The sequence below is a fragment of the Lotus japonicus genome, chromosome 2 (genome assembly GCF_012489685.1).
Source record: "Lotus japonicus ecotype B-129 chromosome 2, LjGifu_v1.2".
NCBI lineage: Eukaryota > Viridiplantae > Streptophyta > Magnoliopsida > Fabales > Fabaceae > Lotus > Lotus japonicus.
Window position 1 is genome coordinate 17,590,932 of NC_080042.1, and position 20,497 is coordinate 17,611,428.

General features: G+C 38.2%; 1 protein-coding gene across 1 annotated transcript; it reads left to right on the forward strand.

The window, feature by feature from the left end:
• The first annotated feature begins 398 nt into the window (after positions 1–398).
• On the forward strand, positions 399–20,018 carry LOC130736155 (uncharacterized). Its single transcript, XM_057588000.1, has 9 exons — positions 399–599; positions 14,645–14,698; positions 14,955–15,042; positions 15,250–15,333; positions 15,408–15,846; positions 15,934–16,859; positions 16,990–17,162; positions 17,253–18,207; positions 18,355–20,018. Exons 1-9 carry the CDS (start codon positions 399–401, stop codon positions 20,016–20,018), a joined length of 4,584 nt encoding a protein of 1,527 aa, XP_057443983.1.
• The last annotated feature ends 479 nt before the right edge of the window (positions 20,019–20,497 follow it).

Here is a 20,497-nt window from a genome sequence, read left to right on the forward strand (position 1 = left end):
TCTAAGGTCCCCTCATTCCAATCCCAGGATTTTTGTGCGACCACTTAATCCTCTGATGGTATTACCCTAAACTTTTGTTAAAGTTCCTCAATTATACACATAAGTTTAGCATTTCAGAAATTACTTGCATTTTATTTGAATTTTTGTACAATTTATAGACATATGTCATTGTGCCAAGACGATTTCATGATTCTGTTGGACATGAAATCAACGATGTTGTCCAGATTCGAGACCCTATTGGTAACACCTTCAACTTTTCATACTACTACAATTTAGGCGACTTCAGACTTGGTGCTGGATTTACGACCCTACGTGCAATACACCATATTGAAACAACTGTTTTCATTCATTTCATATATCGTCGTTACTCAACATTTTGCATCCACATTTACGACCCCATGGGTCGGGAGGTCTCATACAACATTGCCCCAGAACTAGGACCTCCGGTGAATCCTAATGTTGTTGGTGTTGAAGACAATAATGCTATTGATTTATCCAGTGATGATGAGTCTGATGACGAACTTGATCAAGCTCCATGGATGGAAAAGATCTGGGAAGCTCATATCACAGATGCACATATACTTGAATATCAAACAATGGTTTGTTTAATATCTTTAATCATTTTAGTCTTTTATTTTTTACTTTTGCCAATATTAACCATGTTCAGTATGAACAGTGGAAAAGCTTCAGAAGTTCTGAAGTTATACAAACTCTGATGAGGACTCAGTCACTAAAAGCTCTGAAGATCCAGAAGTTCTGATAACCAAGAAACACTGAAGGTTCAGATGTTCTGATGGTGTAGAAGACTCTGAAGTTGCAGAAGCTGAATAGTGGAAACTCTGAAGTCCAGAAGCAAGAAACTCTGAAGGCCATGTTCTTCCGTCTGAGTTCAGAATCAGAAGATACAATGGTCAGAGGATCTGTGCTTTCCCTCTGACTCTGATCAACCGGCTTCACAAGTTCCAATATGAAGTATTCCTCTGATCAGAAGTCTCCTAGGTTAAAAGGTCAAGTCGCTATCCAAGTACAAAAGCAAGTGTACCTTCCTGACGACCTACCTAACGTTCTCAGCCACAGCAGAAGCTGGATTTTCCAGAACTGCCCTCCAACGGTAGCATTTCCCATGCAACGCTCAACCCTAATCCTTGGAGTATATATAGAGGCTGAAGATTGAAAGAAGCGGCCAGAAGAAGATATAATACACACGCGCAAGACATATTCAAAATATTCTAAGCTTTCTTTCATCTGAAATTCATTGAGTTTACAATTAGCTTTTTAGAAGCAAATCTCTTGTAAACAATTATTTGATAAACAGTTTGTTTAGTTCCTTTAGGAGATCAAGGTTGATCGGATCCTAGAGAAGACTAAGAGAGTGAATCTTAGTGTGAGCTAAGTCAGTGTAATTGTTAGTCACTTGTAGGTTTCAAGTGCAGTTGTAACTCTTACCTGATTAGTGGATTGCCTTCATTCGAAGAAGGAAGAAATCACCTTAACGGGTGGACTGGAGTAGCTTGAGTGATTTATCAAGTGAACCAGGATAAAATCCTTGTGCGCTTTTTTATCTCTTATCTTTAGCACTTAAGTTCTCGAAAGATTTGTCTAAATCTTTAAGGTGGAAGTTTTGTTCTGAAAACGTTATTCAAACCCCCCCTTTCTACCGTTTTTCATACCTTCAATTGGTATCAGAGCGCAAGTTCTGATTACCACACCTAACTGTGTTCAGTGATCCGGGCCGGTGTGAAAAACAATGGCTGCCACCACTAGTGAAACTCAAAGAGATGGTTACAATGCAAAGCCTCCTATGTTCGACGGTCAAAGGTTCGAATATTGGAAAGATAGACTGGAAAGTTTCTTTCTGGGTTTCGATGCAGATCTCTGGGATATTATTGTGGATGGCTACGAGCGTCCAGTTGATGCAGATGGCAAGAAGATCCCAAGGTCAGAGATGACTGCAGATCAAAAGAAGCTGTACTCACAACATCACAAAGCAAGAGCAATTCTTCTAAGTGCTATTTCCTATGAAGAGTACCAGAAGATTACAGATCGTGAGTTTGCTAAAGGCATTTTTGAATCTCTGAAGATGTCTCATGAAGGAAACAAGAAAGTCAAAGAATCAAAGGCATTGTCTTTGATCCAAAAGTATGAATCCTTCATCATGGAGCCAAATGAGTCCATTGAAGAAATGTTCTCCAGATTTCAATTGCTTGTAGCTGGCATACGACCTCTCAACAAGAGCTACACAACAAAAGATCATGTCATAAGGGTCATCAGGTGTCTTCCTGAAAGTTGGATGCCTTTGGTGACTTCAATAGAGCTCACAAGAGACGTTGAGAATATGAGTTTAGAAGAACTCATCAGCATTTTGAAATGCCATGAGCTGAAGCGCTCAGAGATGCAAGATCTGAGGAAAAAGTCCATAGCCTTGAAATCCAAATCTGAAAAGGCTAAGGTTGAGAAGTCAAAAGCTCTTCAAGCTGAAGAAGAGGAATCTGAAGAAGCATCAGAAGATTCTGATGAAGATGAGCTGACTCTGATCTCCAAGAGACTCAACCGAATCTGGAAGCACAGGCAGAGCAAATACAAAGGCTCTGGAAAGGCAAGAGGAAAGTCTGAATCCTCAGGTCAGAAGAAGTCATCAATCAAGGAAGTCACTTGCTTTGAGTGCAAAGAATCAGGGCACTACAAAAGTGACTGTCCAAAATTGAAGAAGGACAAGAAGCCAAAGAAGCACTTCAAGACCAAGAAGAGTCTGATGGTGACATTTGATGAATCAGAGTCAGAGGATGTTGACTCTGATGGTGAAGTCCAAGGACTCATGGCCATTGTCAAAGACAAAGGAGCAGAGTCAAAGGAAGTTGTTGACTCTGACTCAGAATCAGAAGGAGATCCTAACTCAGACGATGAAAATGAGGTATTCGCTTCTTTCTCTACCTCTGAACTGAAACATGCTTTGTCTGATATCATGGATAAGTATAACTCTTTATTGTCTAAGCATAAAAAGTTGAAAAAGAACTTATCTGCTGTTTCCAAGACTCCTTCTGAACATGAGAAAATTATTTCTGATTTGAAAAATGAAAATCATGCTTTGGTAAATTCTAACTCTGTGCTTAAGAACCAGATTGCGAAGTTAGAAGAAATTGTTGCCTGTGATGCCTCTGATTGTAGAAATGAATCTAAGTATGAAAAGTCTTTTCAAAGATTCCTAGCTAAAAGCGTGGATAGAAGCCTAATGGCTTCAATGATCTATGGCGTAAGCAGAAATGGAATGCATGGCATTGGCTATTCTAAACCAATTAGAAATGAGCCCTCTGTGTCTAAAGCTAAATCTTTATATGAATGCTTTGTTCCCTCTGGTACCATATTGCCTGATCCTGTACCTGCTAAAGTTGCTAAAAACCCTCTTAAAAAGGGATCTTTCTCTATGACTAAATATCATGCAAATATTCCTTTAAAATATTATGTTGAGACACCCAAGGTGATCAGAACCTCTGGGGTAACTAACAAAAGAGGACCCAGAAAGTGGGTACCTAAGGACAAGATTATCTATGTTGCAGATATCCTTGATAGCTCCACTGAAACACCAATCATGGTATCTGGACAGTGGATGCTCGCGTCACATGACGGGAGAAAAGCGTATGTTCCGAGAGCTGACACTTAAGCCTGGAGGCGAAGTTGGCTTCGGAGGAAATGAAAAGGGTAAAATTATTGGTACTGGTACTATTTGTGTAGATAGTAGTCCATGCATTGATAATGTTTTATTGGTAGACGGCTTAACACATAACTTATTGTCTATAAGTCAATTAGCTGACAAGGGTTATGATGTTATATTCAATCAAAAGTCCTGCCGGGCTGTAAGTCAGATCGATGGCTCTGTTCTGTTTAACAGCAAGAGGAAGAACAACATTTATAAGATCAGATTATCTGAGTTGGAGGCTCAGAATGTGAAGTGCCTTCTGTCTGTTAATGAAGAGCAGTGGGTATGGCATAGACGGTTAGGGCATGCCAGTATGAGAAAGATTTCTCAGCTGAGCAAGCTAAACCTTGTCAGGGGCTTACCCAATCTGAAGTTCGCTTCAGACGCTCTTTGTGAAGCATGTCAGAAAGGCAAATTCACAAAAGTCCCTTTCAAGGCAAAGAATGTTGTCTCAACCTCAAGGCCGTTAGAACTTCTGCATATCGACCTGTTTGGACCAGTGAAAACTGAGTCTATAGGTGGCAAGAGATATGGGATGGTTATCGTTGATGACTATAGCCGCTGGACATGGGTAAAGTTTCTAACCCGCAAGGATGAGTCTCATGCTGTGTTCTCTACCTTCATTGCTCAAGTGCAAAACGAGAAGGCTTGTAGGATTGTGCGTGTCAGAAGTGACCATGGTGGAGAGTTTGAGAATGACAAGTTTGAGAGTCTGTTTGATTCCTATGGAATTGCACATGATTTCTCTTGTCCCAGAACTCCTCAACATAATGGTGTTGTTGAGAGGAAGAACAGAACTCTTCAGGAGATGGCTAGAACCATGCTCCAAGAAACTGGCATGGCTAAGCACTTTTGGGCAGAGGCAGTAAATACAGCATGTTACATTCAGAACAGAATCTCTGTGAGACCAATTCTGAATAAGACTCCCTATGAACTGTGGAAGAACATAAAACCCAACATTTCTTATTTTCATCCTTTTGGCTGTGTTTGTTATGTTCTCAATTCTAAGGATAGATTGCATAAATTTGATGCTAAGTCTTCTAAGTGTCTATTACTTGGTTACTCTGATAGATCTAAAGGTTTTAGATTCTATAATACTGATGCTAAGACTATTGAAGAATCTATTCATGTTAGATTTGATGATAAGCTTGACTCTGACCAGTCAAAGCTAGTTGAAAAGTTTGCAGATTTAAGCATTAATGTTTCTGACAAAGGCAAAGCTCCAGAGGAAGTTGAGCCAGAGGAAGATGAACCAGAGGAAGAAGCTGGTCCCTCTAACTCACAAACTCTGAAGAAGAGCAGAATCACTGCAGCTCACCCTAAGGAATTGATTCTGGGCAACAAAGACGAACCAGTCAGAACCAGATCTGCCTTCAGACCCTCTGAAGAGACCTTGCTGAGTCTGAAAGGATTGGTGTCCTTAATTGAACCCAAGTCCATAGATGAAGCTCTTCAGGACAAGGATTGGATTCTGGCCATGGAAGAAGAATTGAATCAATTTTCCAAGAACGATGTTTGGAGCTTAGTGAAGAAGCCTGAGAATGTTCATGTTATTGGAACGAAATGGGTATTCAGAAATAAGCTGAATGAGAAAGGAGATGTAGTCAGAAACAAGGCAAGGCTAGTTGCTCAAGGCTACAGCCAGCAGGAAGGAATAGACTACACTGAAACATTTGCTCCAGTAGCAAGACTGGAGGCAATCAGACTATTGATCTCTTTTTCAGTAAATCACAACATAGTTCTACATCAGATGGACGTAAAGAGTGCCTTCCTAAATGGTTATATTTCAGAGGAAGTCTATGTTCATCAACCCCCAGGTTTTGAAGATGAGAAGAAACCAGACCATGTGTTCAAATTGAAGAAATCACTCTATGGTCTGAAGCAAGCTCCCAGAGCATGGTATGAGAGACTCAGCTCATTCCTTCTGGAGAATGAGTTTGTAAGGGGTAAAGTAGATACAACTCTTTTTTGCAAGACTTATAAAGATGATATCTTAATTGTGCAAATTTATGTTGATGATATTATATTTGGTTCTGCTAATCAATCTCTATGCAAAGAATTTTCTGAGATGATGCAGGCTGAATTCGAGATGAGTATGATGGGAGAATTAAAGTACTTTCTGGGAATACAAGTTGATCAAACACCAGAAGGAACATATATCCATCAGAGCAAGTACACTAAAGAACTTCTGAAGAAGTTCAATATGCTGGAATCTACAGTGGCCAAGACTCCAATGCATCCTACATGCATTCTGGAGAAAGAAGATAAAAGTGGTAAAGTATGTCAGAAGCTCTATCGTGGCATGATAGGTTCACTTCTATACTTAACTGCATCTAGGCCAGACATATTATTTAGTGTTCATTTATGTGCTCGATTCCAATCAGATCCAAGGGAAACCCACTTAACTGCTGTTAAGAGGATCCTAAGGTATTTGAAAGGCACCACTAACCTTGGCTTGATGTATAAGAAAACATCAGAGTATAAGCTTTCAGGTTATTGTGATGCTGATTATGCTGGAGATAGAACAGAGAGAAAAAGTACTTCCGGAAATTGTCAATTTCTGGGAAGCAATCTAGTCTCATGGGCAAGCAAGAGGCAATCAACCATTGCACTATCAACTGCAGAGGCAGAATATATCTCAGCAGCAATATGCAGCACTCAGATGCTCTGGATGAAACATCAGCTGGAGGATTATCAGATCCTTGAGAGCAATATCCCAATCTATTGTGATAACACTGCTGCAATCTCATTGAGTAAGAATCCTATCTTGCATTCAAGGGCAAAGCACATTGAGGTAAAGTATCACTTTATTAGAGATTATGTACAGAAGGGCGTACTTCTTCTGAAGTTTGTTGATACTGACCATCAATGGGCAGATATCTTTACAAAGCCCTTAGCAGAGGATAGATTTAATTTTATTCTGAAAAATCTAAACATGGACTTTTGTCCAGAGTGAAGATGGATCAGAACCTCTGACTATGATACTTCTTGATCAGAAGATGTCTAGTCCAGAAGGTAACTCAATCAGAGTGTGTGTACCCACTGGTACTGACTCTGACGCTGAGACAACAACATGTGTGTCAGAATTTCTGATGCATAGTTCCTTGTGCCCGTGTGACAGTCTGTTATGATTGCGTGTAGATATGTTTATCTCTTGTGTGTGATTTGTGTATTTTACTGTTACTATCTATCTTTAATTTTCAACCGTTGATCTTTAAGTGCTTTTGAATCAACAACGGTTATTTGATAAAACCCACTATACACACACGTTCTCTTCACTTCCGGTTTTCACTCTCGCTCTCTCTGCTTTTCAAAACCGCTTTTTCTCGATTTCTCTCTCGATCTCTCTTCATCCTTCAACCTTCATCTTCTACCTCAAACCTTCAACCACTTCAAAATGGTGAGACAAACCAGAAGATCTACTGCAGATGCACCTCAGTTCCCTCACATGGTAGTTGGTCTAGCAACGGGTCAAAGGGGCTCTGAGAATCCGACACAAGAACAAGTTCAAGCTCAAGAGCAGATCGTTCCAATTGCAGAACGGGGCTGTGCCGTTCACTGCGTATTTGCTCCTGAGGAACTTCAAGTCCTGGCAGAATGGAGATTCGACCTCGACAACCTGGCTGCAAATGGGTATGATATTCGTCCTGAAGTCCAAGCTCAAGGTTGGGGAAATTACTTCAACCGACTTCAAGGACCGGTGTATGAGAAGCTGGTAAAGGAATTCTGGAAGCACGCCGACTGCGATGATACTCAGGTGGTTTCTCACATTCTTGGAAGAAAGATCATCATCACTGAGAAGTCATTCGTGAATCTGCTAGGTGCAGACACTGCTTATGGGTATCGGTTCCAATTCACTGAGTCGAAGCTGAAACCCAGCACCAAAGACAAAATCAACCAGGCCCTGTACACCACCTTCAAACCGGGCAAGACGAGTTACAAGGTGATGGACCTTCACCCCAAACTCAGGATCTGGCACAAGATCCTACTCAACTGCATAAATCAGAGACCGAAGGGCAGTTCTCCAGACTACATCAACTTCAACCAGAAGGTGATGTTGTTCTTCATCCAAGATCAGGAGAAGATCTGCCTTCCCTACTTCCTGTTCTCCTACTTGAAGGAATGCATCCGGAAGTCTCGCACCACCGCCTCCATCAAGTCTGCGATCAAATATATCCCTTTTGGGAGGCTGCTCTCAGACTTTCTCATTGAAAGCAACCTGGTGCAAGATCTGGTTAATCCTGGATGTGTAGAGGATCTGAGCACAATTGTCAGTGATGTCTTCACTGCAAACTCTCTGAAGAAGATGGGTTTGGTCCAGAAGAAGATTGCTCCTGCTCGTGAAGACACATCCTCTGAGATCAGAAGCAGACGGATGCCTCTGAATGACTACCCACTGTGGACTCAGGCAGACAATCCTGAAGCCATCCGATGCTATGTCGAAGACCTAAGGGCTCAAGGCTTCGAAATTAATCTTGATGATTTCTTCAGCAGACTGCCGCCAGCTCCAGAGTTTCCTTCTCCTCCCAAGAAGAAAGCTCAGAGGAAGATGGTTCTGGAAGAATCCTCTAAAGAATCTGATGTCCCTCTGGTCAAGAAGACAAAGAGAAAGCCTGATGATGGTGATGATAGTGATAGTGAGGATGGTCCTCCAAAGAAGAAGCAGAAGAAGGTCAGGATCGTGGTGAAGCCTACTCAGGTGGAACCAGGTGCTGCAGTGGTCAGAAGGACTGAACCTCCTGCCAGAGTGACTCGATCATCAGCACATTCAAGTAAGCCTGCACTTGCTTCTGATGATGATTTGAATTTATTTGATGCACTCCCTATTTCTGCCTTGCTCCAACACTCCTCAAATCCCCTCACTCCTATTCCTGAATCCCAACCAGCCGCACAAACCACCTCTCCACCACATTCCCCAAGATCTTCCTTCTTTCAACCTTCTCCTACTGAAGCACCTCTCTGGAATTTGCTTCAGAACCAACCCTCTAGGTCAGAAGATCCAACCTCTCTCATTACCATTCCATACGACCCATTATCTTCTGAACCCATCATCCATGACCAACCCGAGCCAAACCAAACAGAACCACAACCCAGAACGTCTGATCACTCTGTTCCCAGAGCATCAGAACGTCCTGCTGTCAGAACCACGGATACAGACTCTTCAACAGCCTTTACACCTGTATCCTTTCCAATCAATGTTGCTGACTCTTCTCCCTCCAATAACTCTGAATCCAATAGAAAATTCATGGAGGTTAGAAAAGAAAAGGTGTCTACCTTAGAGGAATATTACCTTACTTGTCCAAGCCCTAGGAGATATCCTGGCCTTAGACCTGAACGTCTAGTTGACCCAGATGAACCTCTCTTGGCCAATCCCTTACAAGAGGCAGACCCTTTGGCTCAACCAGCTCACCCTGTCCCTGACCAACAAGAGCCAATTCAACCAGACCCTGAACCCGAACAATCAGTGTCTAACCAATCCTCGGTTAGATCACCTCACCCTCTGGTTGAAACTTCAGACCCTCACCGTGGAACCTCTGAACCCAATGCTCCCATGATTAACATTGGTTCTCCACAAGGTGCCTCTGAAGCTCATAGCAGCAATCACCCAGCCTCTCCTGAAACCAACCTCTCCATTATTCCCTATACTCACCTCCAACCCACATCTCTCTCTGAGTGCATCAATATTTTCTATCATGAAGCCTCCTTGAGGCTCCGCAATGTGCACGGTCAGACTGACCTCAGTGAGAATGCTGAAAGTGTGGCTGATGAGTGGAACAATCTGAGCACTTGGCTAGTGGCTCAGTTTCCAATTATGATGCAGCTCCTGCATGCAGAAGGAAGTCAGAGGATTGAGGCTGCCAAGCAAAGGTTTGCTAGAAGGGTGGCTCTTCATGAACTAGAACAAAGAAATAAGCTTCTTGAAGCTATTGAAGAAGCCAAGAGAAAAAAAGAACAAGCAGAAGAAGCTGCACGTCAGGCAGCAGCTCAAGCTGAACAAGCCAGACTAGAGGCAGAGCGACTTGAAGCTGAGGCTGAAGCCCTTAGATGCCAAGCACTTGCACCAGTTGTGTTTACTCCCGCTGCTTCTGCTTCCATTCCAGATCCTCAAGCTGCTCAGAATGTTCCTTCCAGTTCTACTCAGCCAAGCTCATCCAGACTCGACATCATGGAACAGCGTCTTGACACTCATGAATCCATGCTGATTGAGATGAAGCACATGATGATGGAACTTCTGCGACGCACTGACAAACCTTAGTTTTAGGATCTCTTCTTTTTCCTTCTTTTTCGTTACCTTTGTTTTATCTTCTTATTAAACTCTGTTTCTTTTTATTTATTTATTCTTTTTTGTTCGTTTATGATTATATATGCATATCTATATATATATTTGTGTCACATATGTTTGCAAAACTCGTTTTATTCATAATCTTTTTGTGTTTACATCATACATTTCTTCCCTAAGAAGTCTAGAATGGAGGATCTCTCCTCATTCTTCTGCACTCCTGGCGCTGCTCTGACCTATCCTTCTCCAGACGATCCAGTGCATGCTGGATGTTGCTGAGCCTGCTCTTCAGCTCATCCCTCTCCAGACTCTCTTCTGCGGTATTGAGCTTCTCTTCCAAACTCTCTTTCTCTTCCAGCAGCTTGAGTTCAAGCCGGCTGAGTTCTTGCACCTCCTCCACGAAGGCAAGAAATTCCTTCAGGTCTCTCTCCAACTCTGGACGCAGGTCCTCTTCCAGCAGTGTCCGTGTTAGCTCCGCGATGGTCGTTGTACCCTCTGGATGCCTAATGTTCAGGAACAAGTCCTCTTCAAAGGCCTTCTTCCTCAGCTCTTCTAGTGCTACGTTGTATGATGCCATTTTTCACTACAAATTGTTTACGGTGTGAAGCTTACCTTTCTCTCCAACGCTTTATATAGGCTTCACTTTCTCTCTGAAAGTTAATGCTCTTACAGTTTCTCGAGGTTAAGTTCTTGGTAACTGACCCTTCTATTTACTCCCTTGACCGGTGGTAAACGTTCTTCTCTTGCATTAACTCCTTTATTTATTTCGCCTACCTCTGATTCTTACATCGTTTTCATTTTCTTTAAACTTAGACCTTCTCTAAGGGGGAGTACCTTGTACTTCAAGCTAAGTTTTTCACACCCCAAGCTTTTTGCTTATGACAAAAAGGGGGAGTAAACCCAGTTTTTGATGTGTAAGATGTGTTAGTGTGATTTATTTTTCTTTTGGAGAATTTAAGAGTTCCACCTTCATGACCATAGATGTGTCACTGGGCAAATACAAGGAATACATTTCACTTCTTCTGAAGTGATTCTAAGTTGACTCTGATACCCAAGACTCTGATACCTTGTCCGTGACTCTGATTACTTATGCGCTCTGATTATTCGTTTTTCATCTATGTCATAAGTTTTTCACTCTGAACTCTTATATCATTTAGCTCAGAATCTAGACTTTACTAACGTTTTCATCAAGTATTAGATTCAGGGGGAGCTAAGCTCAGAATCAAGCAGTGACTTGAATTCAGTATGAGCAAGATAAACTATTCACATCAGGATAAGTATTATTCTATATCTCTAAACTCTGAGTGAATTCGGTTTAATGTTTAAGAATTGTTCATCAAAAATCTTAGTTTTGTCATCATCAAAAAGGGGGAGATTGTAAGATCAAGTTTTGATCTAGTAGTACAACTCTATGTTTTGATGATTACAAGTTAACCTTTTGATATGAACAATTGTGGTACTCTAACGTGTTTTTCTGAGTGTGCTATTTACAGGCTCTGACCTCAACTCAATCTCACACAAATCAGAAGCACTGTGTATAAAGAGTAACCCAAGCAACGCTTTCGCATTCACCATGTTCAGTATGAACAGTGGAAAAGCTTCAGAAGTTCTGAAGTTATACAAACTCTGATGAGGACTCAGTCACTAAAAGCTCTGAAGATCCAGAAGTTCTGATAACCAAGAAACACTGAAGGTTCAGATGTTCTGATGGTGTAGAAGACTCTGAAGTTGCAGAAGCTGAATAGTGGAAACTCTGAAGTCCAGAAGCAAGAAACTCTGAAGGCCATGTTCTTCCGTCTGAGTTCAGAATCAGAAGATACAATGGTCAGAGGATCTGTGCTTTCCCTCTGACTCTGATCAACCGGCTTCACAAGTTCCAATATGAAGTATTCCTCTGATCAGAAGTCTCCTAGGTTAAAAGGTCAAGTCGCTATCCAAGTACAAAAGCAAGTGTACCTTCCTGACGACCTACCTAACGTTCTCAGCCACAGCAGAAGCTGGATTTTCCAGAACTGCCCTCCAACGGTAGCATTTCCCATGCAACGCTCAACCCTAATCCTTGGAGTATATATAGAGGCTGAAGATTGAAAGAAGCGGCCAGAAGAAGATATAATACACACGCGCAAGACATATTCAAAATATTCTAAGCTTTCTTTCATCTGAAATTCATTGAGTTTACAATTAGCTTTTTAGAAGCAAATCTCTTGTAAACAATTATTTGATAAACAGTTTGTTTAGTTCCTTTAGGAGATCAAGGTTGATCGGATCCTAGAGAAGACTAAGAGAGTGAATCTTAGTGTGAGCTAAGTCAGTGTAATTGTTAGTCACTTGTAGGTTTCAAGTGCAGTTGTAACTCTTACCTGATTAGTGGATTGCCTTCATTCGAAGAAGGAAGAAATCACCTTAACGGGTGGACTGGAGTAGCTTGAGTGATTTATCAAGTGAACCAGGATAAAATCCTTGTGTGCTTTTCTATCTCTTATCTTTAGCACTTAAGTTCTCGAAAGATTTGTCTAAATCTTTAAGGTGGAAGTTTTGTTCTGAAAACGTTATTCAAACCCCCCCTTTCTACCGTTTTTCATACCTTCAGTTATTTGGCTGCTGGTTGGTGTGACTTCTATAGGAGTGAGTTTAGACGCCTTCGAAATTCTGGTCAAGTTCATAGGATTGAGTTGTGGGAACTATCTGATTCCGATAGCTACATGGTTCAAGTCTTTACGATGTAATCTGTTTAATGCTCTCAAATTTTATAAGCACTATCTCATTAGAATGTACTTTTCTGTTGTGGACTTTTTCCATATTTAGTTGACTGTCATCTTTGTTGTTGTTTGAATGACTATGCTGGATTCCTGATTAATTGTTTTTTGTCAATTATATGGTTTCCACCCTATGTAAGCATTTATGGTTAAAGACTGTAATCTAAGTTTTGTATGAGTTAATATGTGTGACCTCTAATATTTCAAGATTAATTTGAAACATTAGAGATTGTTTAACAATTATATGGAACAGGAATTGTGCTCCTCTGTTGGTAGAAATTCTGGGACAACAATTGCTTGATTTTAAACAGATATAAATTCCTTATTTCATTTCTTCTTTTGTATTGTTCAGCATTTCTAATCAGTTTGAGTGTTGCTTAAATCAGATCAATTCACTGCAAATATCATACAGCCATTGCTTGAGCTATACTTATCCCTTTATAATTTCAATCACATGAATGTTCTTTCAAATTATACCATGTTTTCTTCATCCTTTTAATCATTCGTTCAACAAATCTCCAATCCTTCAATCAGTCAAAATGTGAGAACAAGCTCCAATCCTTCTTTTCATTAAAGGATTTGACTATGGACACATGATTTCTTAGACTGTTCATGTACCACTGGTTGATAAAATGGCAGTTCTCATTCTTTCTCAATCTATTGCTTCTCCTTTCGTTAATCTTATGCTATCACATGATATGAGTTGAATGACAATGAGGTAGTTGGATTTAATGGCATGATGTGAGTGCATTTAATGCTTATTAGTTGATTCAATTGGTTCACCACTTTTTACTCTAATTCTTAGATCAGTTTCCAATTCAAATGTATTATTATATTACTATATTATTAGTACCATGCATATTGTCATTGGCTTTTTGGTGCTCAGTATGCATGCTTTGACGGTGGAGTTTTTTTTTGGATTGCCACCTTTCATGCTAGAGTGGTGGACACACAATGTGTTGTGCAGCCAATGTCAATTTCTTTGCTAATCATTTGATCTCATTTAATGCCTATCTACTATACTTCTTTATTCACTCTAAGCCCATGCTTTGTCCTTTCTTTTATATATAATAAATTCAGCTATGTCTTTCGTCCACCAATCGATTCTTTTATTAGCATTTTCTTTTTCTTTTAAAGCTTTTAAATCTCTTCATATACTAATAGATTATCATCTATATAAGGGTTGGAATCCAACTCTCAAGCAGTTCATAATTTCATAACTTCTACTCACAAACTCCTTACTACCAGCACAACATAAATGGCTCCTCCTCTTCAAGGTACCAATACCGTTCATTCAAACTTTAAATATGAATTTATTGATTGATTTTCTGTATTTTGTTGCAATATGGAATAATAGGATATATACTAAAGTTGGTATTAATAAACGTCAACAGTGAAATAAGGTCAGAAAATGGTCTTTTTTTTTTTTTTTAAATGATCTATCTTAAAAGGTCATAAACATGAATTTTTATTTTTTTATGTGTAACTTTGGTTTCTCAACAATTATACTCAAATCAATATATGAAATCCTTTACCATAAACCAAAATCACCTTTATCAAGGTAGTATTATATCTTCTTAAAGAAAAGAAGGTAGTTTTATATCGACTTAAAAAAAGGGTAGTTGAATATCTTTACCATTTATATTCAATTTTTAGTTATGATGTCAATGACTATGAATATTTTTTTTGAAGTCGTGACTATGAAATAATTGATAATGAAGTTGTTTAGTTTATGAAAACCTATATTATATGCGTAGACTATATTTTTTAATTACGAAATCAGTTTATTGACATACTTTTATACTCCTAATAGTTCATAAAATTATCAAACCTATCATTTATTCGATTGTATCTGACACCAAAAATCATAATCAATTGATTACAAATTATTGTTTTTGTTTTTCTAAAATGCAGATATCTCTAATCAGATTCAGTTATCATCAAAGGATAAAGCTGAAAGTGCAACAGGTATTCATCATTATCTTATTTTATCATATGATTTTTTGTAATCTACACTGACTCAAATTTTGAAATATTCAAATATGTTAGGAAATAATAAGAAGAAGTATAAACGTGGTTGTGCTCCAAGAAAACCTAATCAACAACGACCAAAAAAACAGAGCACGAGTAGGAGTGAGTTTTAAAGTTTATTAGATTATTTGATTTAAATCAATTTATATAAGTAAAGTACAAATTTGCTCTAATCAATTCTAATAACTCCCAGTATAATTTTTTCCCAGTGTCAGCATGGACTATTTCAGGCGAAGGCTCATCATATAATTCATCTCAAATCGATATACATTTAAATACAGGTACTTAACTATATCTTTCAAAAACTTCGATGAGTACATATGAAACTTTTGTTATTAGTATTTTGTTAAAAAATATACTGCCACCTAGATTTTCGTTATTTAACTCATTTTACATTTGCAACATAAAAAATTAAATAAAATATGTATATTTATTGATTGTTTATTTTAACCCATTTTTATTGTTTTCCCTTAATTTCATTTAATTAGGTTCCAATAACCACCTTTCATCTATCATCATTGCTTCTAAGGAATTTGACACCAGATTCAATTTTGTTGAAATTGAGAAACAAAGTGAGTTATGTTTGCTTTAATGTACCAACAATTATCAATGCACTTGATATTAACTATTTTTTTTTATGACATAGCATATGTTGATCTGGGGGAAATGAATACAATATGTAAGTTTTGTGGAGCAACAATATGGGCTGAAGAACGAGCTGAAAAGAATAAATCTCCACTTGAACCGGATTTCTCTATGTGTTGTTCGAAAGGAAAAATAGCAATTCCTTACTTGAAAGACCCGCCTGAATTGTTGCTTAACCTGCTTACAAATAATGATCCCAGAAGTCGAAATTTTCTTGATAATATTCGATCTTACAATAGTATGTTTGCATTTACCTCCATTGGAGGTAAACTTGTCACCAATATTAATGATGGTCATGGTCCTCCTCAATTCATTATCAGTGGTCAGAATTACCATCGTATAGGAAGTTTACTGCCAGACGAAGGGCAGTCCCCCAAGTTTGCGCAATTATATATATATGAAACCAAGAATGAAGTTGAGAACAGATTAAAACCATTCAGGTATTGCATTTTTTTTCTTCATTCGTTTTTATCATTCTTACATGTCTACATAGTCATATACTTTTTTGTTATGTTTGCTATGAATAGCAGCAATGGAAATAATAGCCTTGATCCTACCCTGGTTGCTGAGTTGATAAAAATGGTTGATCAATATAATCGTTTAGCTAGATTATTTAGAAGGGTGCGTGATTATGTTGAAAGAGGTGAGGCTGAGAATGTTGCTTTGAGATTATTTAGGAGTAGTTCTCTTGATCCAAAGACATACAATCTTCCAAGTGTTGATGAAGTTGCAGCCTTAATTGTTGGTGATTTTGATAGTTCTGATTGTGGGCGTGATATTATTCTTCGTACTAAGCATGGCCAATTTCAAAGGATTTATGAGAACCATTCTTCGTTCCTTCCTCTTCAATACCCGATACTTTTCCCACATGGGGAGAAAGGTTTCTCTGAGGATATTGACTTTGCAAATCTTCATAATGTTAATACAGACCCTAGGCGTGATCATATTTCACTGCGTGAGTGGGTTGTTATTCTACTTTATGTGAGGAAATTTGAGTGCAAGCGAATCTTTCTATCTAGACGTTTGTTTCAACAATTTGTGGTTGACTGTTATTCAATGATTGAGTCTCAAAGATTGTACTATTATCGGAACAACCAATCAAGTATAAGAAGACATTTTCTGGAAGGAATTGAGGAAGCAATGAGCCGTGGTGATACATGTTCATCAACCATTGGATCAAGAGTATATCTTCCAGCTTCTTTTAAGGGTGGCAAGCGCTACATGTTCAACAATTGTCAAGATGCCATGGCTATTTCCAACACATATGGTTATCCTGACCTATTTTTGACAATGACTTGCAATCCCAAATGGCCAGAAATTGATCGACATGTTTCTGCATTTGGCTTGACTGCTTCAGATCGACCAGATCTAGCTTGCCGTGTCTTTCATATGAAGTTAAATGCATTAATTATTGATTTAAAGAATGGTGATTTCTTTGGCAAGGCTATTGCAGGTATGTTTTATGTCAACTTTATATAATAATACGGTAAATATTTTAATCTTCATTTATATTCTCTAAAATTATTTTATCAAAGTATACATTTTGTGTCATTTACCTACCACAAATATGGTATTAATTGTAGGCACATATACTATTGAGTTTCAAAAAAGAGGATTGCCACATGCTCATATTTTATTGTGGCTTAGCATGGAAAACAAGTTACGTACTCCTAATATGATTGATTCTGTTATTTGTGCTGAGTTGCCGGATCCCGAACGTTTCCCACAATTGTTTGAGTGTGTATCCAACTATATGGTTCATGGTCCATGTGGGTTTAGTAACAAAGATTCTCCTTGCATCAAGAATGGTCATTGCTCCAAATGTTTCCCCAAAAAATTTGTCTAGTCAACATCGTTTGATAGTGATGGTTATCCAATATATAGAAGAAGAAATATTGGTGTAATCACTCTGAGGAAGGGCGTCCCTTTGGATAATAGATATGTTGTTCCTTACAATCCAAAGTTGTTGATGAAATATCGTGCACATATCAACATTGAATATTGCAATAAATCGAACTCCATCAAATATTTATTTAAATACATTAATAAGGGAGTTGATAGGGTCACAATGTCAATGAGTGTGCCACAAGCAAAGAAGGATCAACTTGAAGAAGTGGATGAGATTAAACAATATTATGATTGCAGATATCTTTCACCATGTGAAGCTCTATGGAGATTATACGGATTTGAAATTCATTTGAAGTGGCCACCTGTGAAGAAACTAATTTATCACATGCCTAAGAAACAAGTCATCCTATTCAAGGAACAACAATCTATTAGGAATGTGTTTGACAAAAACAAGTTGAAAAATAGCATGTTCACTGCTTGGATGGTTGCAAATGCCAAATATGATGAAGGTAGACGCTTGACATATTCCGAATTTCCAGCTGCATTTGTATATGATGAAAAAAAGAAAGAATGGAAGCCAAGGCAACAAGGCTTTTCCATTGGTCGGATGAACTTTGTTGCTCCGGGATGTGGTGAATTGTATTATCTGCGACTTTTGTTGAATTTCCAACGTGGTTGCATGAGCTTTGATGATTTGAAAACACATAAAAATCGCACTTATGAGACTTTTCGAGATGCATGTGACGCAATGGGTTTGTTAAAAGATGATCGTGAATTCATCGATGCTATGCACAATGTAGCCAAGATTTCATCAGGTTTTTATGTCAGAAACCTATTTGTTACATTCTTATTGGGCAACACACTGAGTAATCCGCTTAATGTATGGAATAAAACATGGCACGAACTTGCTGATGGTATTCAGTATAACATGCGCAAGACTCATAACAAACCAGGTACACATTTCTTTCATTACAATTATTTAGTTTTAAAAATAGATTTAAAACATATCATTTTTTTAGATGTTTGTATCTATATTCATTGAAATCATATTTACTTATTTAGAAGATATTTAATTATTGCCTTAATAAAATTATTGATAGATTTGGTTATTGAAGAACATCGTCTTAAGGATCTATGTTTAATGGAGATTGAGAAAATCTTAATGGTGAATAGTAAATCGCTAAAGGATTTTCCTGGGATGCCTCGAGTTGAAGCTAATACACTGACTGAGTATGGAAATGTGTTGTTACTCAATGAGCACAATTTTGATCTTGTAGAGATGACTCGCTTGCATGAAGAATGCTTTCTCAAGTTGAATGATGGACAATCAAAAATATATAATGAAATTATGGCTGCTATCACTTCAGATAATGGTCGTTTTTTCTTTGTATATGGCTATGGTGGAACAGGGAAAACATTTTTGTGGAAGACTTTGACATACAAACTACGATCTGAGAAAAAGATTATATTGAATGTTGCATCAAGTGGCATTGCTGCTTTGTTACTACCAGGTGGTCGAACAGCACATTCATTGTTTTCTATTCCCCTTTCGTTGAATGAGGATTCATGTTGTGGGATAGCACTAGGAAGTCCTAAAGCTGAATTGTTACAACTTGCTAGCTTAATAATTTGGGATGAGGCACCAATGGTTAGTCGGTTTGCATTCGAGGCTTTAGATAGGACTTTGAAGGACATAATGAGGTTCACCTCTAATGGTGGACAACCATTTGGGGGAAAGGTTGTTGTTTTAGGAGGTGATTTTAGACAAATTTTACCTGTCATTCCTAAAGGTAGGCGAGCAGAGATAGTTATGTCAACAATTAACTCCTCCAGATTATGGCAGTATTGCAAGGTGTTGACTTTAACTGAGAATATGAGATTGATGACCAATAGATGCTCTCCGAATCATGATGAAATTAAAGATTTCGCAAAGTGGGTTTTGGATGTTGGTGATGGTAAATTGGGTGATTATAATGACGGTGAGTCTGATGTTCGAATTCCTGCTGATTTGCTAATCCAACAATCCTCAAACCCTATTGCAGACATTGTGCATGTCATTTACCCTGAAATTCTTCAAAATGTTGGTTGTGTCAAATACTATTCTGATAAAGCAATACTTGCACCAACTTTGGATGCTGTTGATTCAATCAATCAATATGCATTATCATTATTTCCTGGAAACGAAAAAACTTATCTTAGCTCTGATTCAGTATGGAAAGTCAATGAAGAAATTGGAATAGAAGCTGATTGGTTAACCACGGAATTTTTAAATGGTATTAGAAGTTCTGGCATTCCTGATCACAAGTTGGTTCTTAAAAAAGGTGCACCTGTAATGCTTATGCGAAATCTAGACATTTCAACTGGTTTATGCAATGGTACAAGGCTTATTGTTGACTACCTTGGTGAAAATGTAATCGGTGCTATAGTTCTCTCTGACACACATATTGGGAAGGTTGCATACATCTCTAGGATGAATTTGATGCCGTCTGATGAAAGCATGCCAATTAAGTTCCAAAGGAGACAATTTCCTTTAATTGTTTCTTTTGCAATGACTATAAATAAAAGTCAGGGACAATCATTATCTCAAGTGGGTGTATATTTACCGAAGGCAGTTTTTTCTCATGGGCAATTGTATGTTGCTATTTCCAGAGTTCAAAGTAGAGCTGGCCTCAAGATTTTAATATGCAATGAAGACACTAGCCAACAAGATGTTACTAAGAACATTGTCTTCAAGGAAGTTTTTCAAAAGATTTATAACAATTAGTTTGTTTCATAACCTTTATTCCTTTCACTAATATGTTGTAGTATTTAAATTGGTAAACATTTGACCTACATTTACTATAATTTTGATTGTTCCTCTTTATATAATCTAATGGTGGAATTCCACATTGCTCATTCCCCAAAATAGTAGATCCACAAAGTGAAATATATAGTTAACGTGCACATTAAACGATATATAATAAAACCATCCAATATTCGCCTGCATTATAACCATATTGTCATAGTAAATTAAACATTTGATTACCCCACATATATCAAGTACTAAACATGTAATAAAATACTAAATTATAAATTATTATAATCAGCAGCCAATTCCGTCGAATATTACCCGTGCATCGCACGGGATAACGGGCTAAATCCTAGTGATGTTAGGTTTTCGAAAAGCATCTTAAGCCCAACATGTCAATTTTTTAAATAAATAAATTTAATGTAAATTCATTCATTATTATTGTTTTTCACTTT

Coding starts and splice junctions, on each gene's coding strand:
- LOC130736155 (XM_057588000.1), top strand. CDS start 399: ATGGGTCGGGAGGTCTCATACAACATTGCCCCAGAACTAGGACCTCCG. Junction 14,699..14,954: donor TAAAGCTGAAAGTGCAACAG/GTATTCATCATT, acceptor AATAACTCCCAG/TATAATTTTTTCCCAGTGTC. Junction 15,043..15,249: donor CGATATACATTTAAATACAG/GTACTTAACTAT, acceptor TCATTTAATTAG/GTTCCAATAACCACCTTTCA.